This window comes from Lolium perenne, chromosome 4 (genome assembly GCF_019359855.2).
Source record: "Lolium perenne isolate Kyuss_39 chromosome 4, Kyuss_2.0, whole genome shotgun sequence".
NCBI classification, from domain to species: domain Eukaryota; kingdom Viridiplantae; phylum Streptophyta; class Magnoliopsida; order Poales; family Poaceae; genus Lolium; species Lolium perenne.
Window position 1 is genome coordinate 401,989,035 of NC_067247.2, and position 7,715 is coordinate 401,996,749.

Here is a 7,715-nt window from a genome sequence, read left to right on the forward strand (position 1 = left end):
ATTTGTAATTGTGAAAGTACAAATTTAAATTAAAAGGAAAGAAGGCAGGGAGCATTTTTTCAGAAAATAGGAAAAAGGGTTTTTAGGGTTTTTAACATATTTCACCGGGGATGGACCTAGCCAGGTCACTGACCGATGGGGCCCAGTGCCACGTAGGCGTGCCAGCGTGGCCGCGCAAAAAGTTGGGTTTATACGCGCCGGCGGGGGGTCGAACTCGGGCCGGCCGGTTGCAGGACAAGGGATGGAACCAGTGTGCTGCTGTGAAGGTTTTGTACACATACAAGGTTTAGACAAGATTTTTAGCTGAAGAAAGTGACACTACGAACTGAATTTTATAGCAGCGAAAACTGTTGACAGCGAAAATGCACGGTTTTTAAAGTGATGGTCACGATGAATCTAGGCATCATTTTGCGCGAAATGAAACACTGTCATGAAGCTGGATGTAGGGAGCATCGAAATGACCCAATGGCTCGTGCTTAGATGGTGTGGATCGCCGGTGAGCTTCGTCGGAAGGTGAGGCCGTGACGGTGACGACGGACGGCAACAAAACATGAGCTTTACGGGCAGATCTTGCGTCGTCGTGGGCATCGCATTTCTTCGTCGATTTGAGTGATTCAAAAGGCTATGAGGTAGCCAGTGATGTTGTGCTTCGAGTGGTACAAGTGGCTCGAGCTGGGGAGGCTTGTATCGCTGGAGAAATCGCCGGAAAGTTGGTACCGTGGTGAAAACGCCGGGGTGCACTCGATCTCGATTTCGTTTCCAACTTGAGCTCTCTCTCGCGTCCAGAGATACTAGCATGCAGGCGGGGGAAGGAGAAGGTGTGGCTGCTGCTGCTGCTCACCTCGGGGTGGTTGACGACGAGGAGGGAGCGGCGGAGAAACAGCCGGAGACGAGGAGGACGATAGCAGGGGGTAGACGATGACGGTGGCGATGAACTTGAGGAGGTCCTGGTGGCGCTCAGCCTCGTGGAACTGGACGAGGAGGTAGAGGAGGTCGTCGGGGCTCCGTTCCTGTGTTCAAGTGACGCCGGGGACATCCATGGCGACGGCGGCGAAGGACGGCGAGGCGAGTTTCTCTCAGTAGGTTTTTTCCCAGGGAGAAGAAAGGTGACGGCGGCGGCGGAGGAAGAATGGAGCTAGGGTTCGGTGGAGCTATGCTGGCACTGCTTATAAAGCAACAGAGGAGAGCAGGTCGCCGTGAGGGTGGAGCGACGCCGTCTGGTTTCCTTTGCAGAAACAGGTGGAGGAGGGCGACGTCGACGTGAGAGAGAGAGGTTCTATTTACCATATTTGGTAGCGAGTTGGGTTGGGCTGGGTTTGGTCTTGGACCAACGCTGGGCCAAGCAAGGTGGCTTTGGTGGAAGGAAAAAGGAGAAGGGGAGATGGGCTGGCCGGCTGGGCAATTTAGGTAGGGTTAGACTAGGTTTTGGGGTTAGCTTCTCTCTTCTCCTCTTTTCTATTTGCTGTTTTTATTTTATTTTCAAATAAAACTGTTTTCTAAAAAATTGGAGAAGGGGTATTGAATATTTGGAAAAGAGGAGGAATACAAGATGAGCTCAAGTCTATACACCCACATATGGTGACTTGAGAGAAAAAGGGAGATAGAAAAAGAAGTGAGAAAGGACATAGAGATCAGCATTGGAATTCAATATTTTATGTGCAAAATATTTTATGTTCAAGGTATTTGGCAAACCCTAAAGTCCAAACATTTGAGGAGGAGTATCTCCAACTCAATTAAGTTGGCTAGCAAGAAGGAGAGGTTATGAGAGATTAAAAGAGGCCACCAAATTTTAGAAAAAATTGGCATGACCTTTTTGTATATAGGTCAAAAGAGGAAAGAAGGTTTGGCTTGCTTTTCTTGGAACATCACAAGAGGAAGGGGATGAACCAAGAAGAAGAAGAAGGAGGAAGAACAACAAGCAAATAAAATAAAAGCCAAAACCAAATGCAATTTAATAAAACCAAAAGGTGGTTAAAATGCATGAGTGCAACATGATGATATGATCACAAAGCAAGAAAAACAAAAAGGGTCAAGGTGTTACTCTTGGGATGTTACAAACGCCCCCCCCCCTTGAAGGAATCACGCCCCGAGATTCCCAGGAAGAAGAGAAGAAGGACAGGTACTCGGAACGGAGTTGATCTTCATGTTCCCAAGTTGCTTCTTTATCAGAATGGTGCGACCACTGCACCTTGAGGAACTTGACAGAGTTGTTGCGAGTTCGACGTTCAGCTTCATCAAGAATCTGAACGGAATGCTCTTTGTAGGAGAGGTCTTCTTGGAGGTCGATGGACTCGTGATCAACTGCACGGTCCGGGTCTTTGAAACACTTCTTGAGCTGTGACACGTGGAAGACATCGTGCACTTTGGAGAGCTTCTCAGGAAGTTCAAGGAGGTAAGTGACTTCACCACGCTTTGCTAGAACTTTGAAATGACCAATGTATCTTGGCGCCAGCTTGCCTTTGATACCAAAATGATGTGTGCCCCTCATTGGAGTAACACGGAGGTAGGCTTGATCACCGGGCTGATAGATCATATCACGGTGCTTGCTGTCATAATAGCTTTTCTGCCGAGATTGTGCTATCTTCAGATTGTCACGAATGATTCGCACCTTTTCTTCAGCCTCGTTGATTACATCAGGGCCAAAGATTTGCCTTTCACCGGTTTCAGACCAGTTTAGAGGTGTTCTGCATTTGCGACCATAGAGAGCTTCAAAAGTGCCATGCCCAAACTAGCTTGATAGCTATTGTTGTAAGAGAACTCAGCGAATGGAAGGCATTCTTCCCATTTCACGCCGAAGGAGATAACACAGGCACGGAGCATGTCCTCAAGAATCTGATTGACTCTTTCAACTTGACCACTCGTTTGCGGATGGTAAGCTGTGCTGAAGAGCAGATTAGTTCCTATAGCCTTCTGAAAGCTTGCCCAAAATCTGGAAGTGAAGATGCTTCCGCGATCAGAGCTTATTTCCAAGGGAACACCATGAAGAGAAACAATCTTTGCTGTGTAGAGCTCAGCCAACTGACTAGCAGATATTGTCTCTTTGACAGGAAGGAAGTGAGCAACCTTGGAAAGACGGTCGATCACCACGAAGATAGCATCATTGCCTTTGCGAGACTTTGGAAAACCAGTTACGAAGTCCATCTCAATCTTATCCCATTTCCACTCAGGAATCTTCAAGGGTTGGAGGACACCGGCAGGTCTCTGATGTCCTGCTTTGACACGGCGACAGACATCACATTCTGAGACATATCGAGCAATATCACTTTTCATCCTAGTCCACCAATAGGTAGACTTGATATCAAGATACATCTTTGTGCTGCCAGGATGGATAGAAAGAGGAGTGTCATGAGCTTCTTTGAGGATGAGGCTTCTCAGGTTTGGATCCTTCGGAACAACGATTCGACCTTGGAAGAACAGAGTTCCTTTGTCATCGATAGAGAAAGACTTGTACTTGGGCTTTTGCATGTTCTCTTTGATGTTTTTGATACAACCATCTCTTAATTGTCCGGTTCGTATCTTATCTTCAAGAGTTTGCGTGATCACCAAGTTTGCAAGGTAGCCTTGGGGAACAAGCTCAAGATTCAATTTCCTGAATTCTTCACAAAGAGCAGGTTGACTTTCTTGAATCATGAGATTGTTGCAATAGGATTAGCGACTAAGGGCGTCAGCCATGACATTAGCTTCGCCTGGAGTGTAGTTGATAGACAGATCAAAGTCCTTGATGGTTTCCATCCATCTCGTTTGACGGAGGTTCAAGTTGGGTTGAGTGAAGATGTATTTGAGGCTTTTGTGGTCGGTGAAGATCTCACAACGGTTGCACAACAAGTATTGGCGCCATGTTATCAAAGCATGTAACACGGCTGCAAGCTCGAGATCATGTGTGGGATAGTTGAGTTCATGATTTTTCAACTGACGAGAAGCATACGCCATGACTTGACGTTCTTGCATGAGGACAGCGCCTAGACCATGAAGAGAGGCATCACAGAAGATCTGGAAAGGTTTGGAAGTATCTGGTAGAACAAGAACTGGTGTTGAAGTGAGCTTATGCTTGAGGAGGTCAAAACTTTCTTGGCATTGAGGAGACCAAAGGAACTTCTTGTCTTTCTTGAGGAGATCGGTGAGAGGCTTGGCGATCTTGGAGAAATTTTCAACGAATCGGCGGCAGTAACTTGCCAAACCGAGGAAACTTCTCACTTGCTTGACGTTCTTCGGAGGAAGCCATTCAACAATTGCCTTGACCATTTCAGGATTGACAGCGATGCCTTTTCCGAAAATGACATGGCCAAGATACACGACTTCAGGAAGCCAGAATTCGCACTTAGAGAACTTGGCATAGAGGCGATGTTCACGAAGCTTCAGGAGTATGAGGCGAAGGTGCTCTTCATGCTCCTCATTGGACTTTGAGTAGATGAGGATATCATCGAGATAGACTACAACAAACTTGTCGAGATACTCCATGAAAATGTAGTTCATCAGATGAGAGAAAGTGGCTGGAGCATTGGTGAGACCAAAGGACATGACGGTGTATTCGTAGAGGCCATAACGAGTTTTGAAGGTTGTCTTGGGTATATCCTCTTTGCGAATTTTGATTTGGTGATAACCGCTTCTCAAATCCATCTTAGAGAACACAGTTGCACCCGCAAGTTGATCGAAGAGATCATTCATACGAGGAAGAGGATATGTATTCTTGATCGTTTTCTCATTGAGAGGGCGGTAGTCAACCACCAATCAATCAATTTTATCCTTTTTCTTGATGAAGATGGTAGGACATCCCCATGGAGAAGTACTCGGCTGAATGAAACCAAGTTTTTGCAACTCCTCAAGCTGCTTCTTGAGTTCAGCCAACTCATTGGGACCCATCTTGTATGGCTGCTTGGAGATAGGAGCCGTTCCAGGTTCTAGTTCGATGATGAACTCAACAGCCCTGTCAGGTGGCATACCTGGAAGTTCTTCAGGAAAGACGCCAGGAAAGTCGCAAACCACTGGTATAGATTCAAGCTCCGGAAGAGGGTTAGCATTCAAAGCGAAGAGCTGAACGGAAGGTGTCTGGGAAGGTGAATAGACTATGTGGCCTATCGAAGTAGGAAGGGAAACTGAATACTTGGTGCAATCAATTACAGCTTTGTTGGCCTTCAACCAATCCATGCCGAGAATGACATCAATTTCCGAATTGCCGAGAGCTATGAGCGAAGCAAGAAACATATAGCCTCCAGTGAGAATTTGATTGCCATGGCTTATCTTGGAAACTTGCATATGTGCTCCTGGAGAGTTCACCGTGAGGTTAACGGGCAAAGGACCCATAGGTAACTCCTGAGTTAGAGCAAACTTTTGAGAGACAAAGGAAAGTGATGCTCCGGTATCAAACAGAACTTTAGCAGAGATTGAGTTCACAGGAAGAACACCAAGCACGACTTCAGGTGCCTTTTCAGGTTGCAGAGTTGTGACATTGTTCACCCATACACTTTTCGTACCAGGCTTATTGTTATAGTTGAAAGCCTTGGACGGTTGTAGAGTATTGTTCTGATAGCAGTTGCGTGAAGTGTGTCCTGGATCACCACACTTGAAACAAACTTTTGCAGAAGGGCGAGGACCCATTGGTCTTGCCAGAACTTCAGAACTAGGCCTTTGCTGAGCATCAACACTTTGACTTTGCTTAGCTTGATTGCCAGGCCTTTGCTAAACTTGAGAGCCCCTTGTAACAACAACAGGGGTGGGTGGGCGGGAAACAAAACCTTTCGGTTTAGGCATGTAGGTGGGTTGTCCAGGAGCTGCATAGGGAACCCAAATCCTACGTTTCTGAGGAGGCATAGCAGTTGTTGAGGAAGGAGTTGCTTCGCGAGAGCGCTTACGAGACTCTTCTAGCACTGCACGACCATACTCTTCTTGAAGCGCTGTGTTAACGAGCTCCTCGAAGGTATTGCACTTGACCAAGAGTATAGCATACTTGATCTCTGGGTTCAGGCCTTTGCGAAACATGGCTTGCTTTTTGGCATCTGTAGATACCTCATCTCCAGCATAGCGAGCCAGTTTTAAGAAAGCATCTCTATAAGCCAGCACAGTTTTGCTTCCTTGAGAAAGGTTGCAGAACTCTTCCCGCTTTCTCTCCATGATGCTATCAGGAATGTGATGACGCTTGAAGAGCAGCTGAAACTCATCCCAGGTAGTGATTGCATCTGGTGCTTTCATCAGCAGATAATTGTCCCACCATGCGGCTGAAACTCCACGAAGAAGATATGTCACATAAGGAACACGGTCCTCATTAGCCACATGTGTCACACTGATAGTCTTGTTCATCTCGCGTAACCAATCATCGGCATCAATTGGCTCTGCGGTGACATCAAAAGTGCGCGGGTTGAGCTGGAGAAACTCCTGGATAGTGACACGTGGATTGCCACCATTGATTCTGTCTTGGCTTATCTGCATCTGATTTAGGACTTGCGCCATTTTAACCAGAGCTTGGTCCACTTCAGGTGGAGGAACATCTTCACCACTCTCCATTCTGAATGAGAACACCAAGGTTAGCATAATCATGGCTAAGGAAAACCCAATATTAGTGCTTAACGAGAACTTTAGGAATAACAAGAACATGGCATAGCTATCATCAATGTACAAGAGTTCAAGCACACGAGAGCTAGCCATAGCATGTAGAAGGTTAGACGATAGCAACAAGAATACTTCACATATCTCGCAAGATAGTGATATGTAGCTATACAGAAATTTTAGCATCAACAAGAGTCAACAAGACCCAAGTTATGCATATTGGAAGAGAACAACAAGGTATGAGCTTGACGAAACAACTCCGGAGAAGGAAAGTTGATATATGCACCGGATCAAAGAAGTGGTCGAGATTGCACCGGAACAACGGAAGAGCATGTTGGCATGAAAATACCAACAGTTGCAAAGAGCAAGATCATATGTGGAGATTGATAACAGATGATATTGAAGCAACCATAGCACAAGAATTTTTAAAAACAACTTTTCCCTTGGGCACTACGGTCATCCCGAACACGACCAAACCTAGGTGAAATAGGTAAGAACAGAGTAAAACCGTTACACTTCCTTACCAGAGGGTGGGTGGGTGGGATAAGAAGTAAAAAGAATTCCTACTCTCACGCATAGGTTTTTTGCTATATATCTATCAAAATATTAGTTCTAGACACAACCACATCCGCTGCAAGGGCTCCTAAAGGCAGTCCATGCTCTGATACCAAGTCTGTAAGCCCCAGGAGTAGGGAACGTAAGAGCGCGCAGGTATGAGGAGTTTATGTGTATGAGGTCACTACAAGGGACCGTGAGGTCGCCTCGCATTCCCAAGCTTATGGGTAGGCCAAGCAAAGCTCAACACGCCCATACACAATACCGACCTCATAGGCTCACGGTTAGTTCCCAGGCCTGAGTGCTTCACCTTCCTGTGCACTTCTCAACATACACGCAAGGTGCACATGTTACAAGGGTGGAATACAGAGTTACATATCACAGCAGAACCATCTATGATACAAAAGATGGAAATAAAGTTATATAGCAACGCTCTACTGAGCAAGATCCAAATGACACGCAAAAGGACACATGTCCCATCAGAACATCATACAATAAGCGGAAGCAAAAAGTCTGGGTACAGACAAGATCCAAATAGGACTAAGAGTCCAGAAATAAACAGTCGGGTCCAGAACCAACAAGCCACATGCTGCTGCCTAGGAGCGATCTTGCTACGCGAC

General features: G+C 46.2%; 1 protein-coding gene across 1 annotated transcript; it reads right to left on the bottom strand.

The window, feature by feature from the left end:
* Positions 1-4,728: 4,728 nt before the first annotated feature.
* Positions 4,729-6,498, bottom strand: LOC127323591 (uncharacterized). Its single transcript, XM_051351707.1, has 2 exons — positions 5,850-6,498; positions 4,729-5,546 (listed from the first exon to the last, which is right to left on the bottom strand). The coding sequence occupies exons 1-2, from the start codon at positions 6,496-6,498 to the stop codon at positions 4,729-4,731; spliced, it is 1,467 nt and encodes a 488-aa protein (XP_051207667.1).
* Positions 6,499-7,715: the final 1,217 nt, after the last annotated feature.

Excerpts from the sequence above, each read along its gene's own strand:
- LOC127323591 (XM_051351707.1), bottom strand. The coding sequence starts at position 6,498 with ATGGAGAGTGGTGAAGATGTTCCTCCACCTGAAGTGGACCAAGCTCTG. Across the intron at positions 5,547-5,849 it reads TGCAGTGCTAGAAGAGTCTC|GACACACTTCACGCAACTGC; the intron begins GTAAGCGCTCTC and ends GTGGTGATCCAG.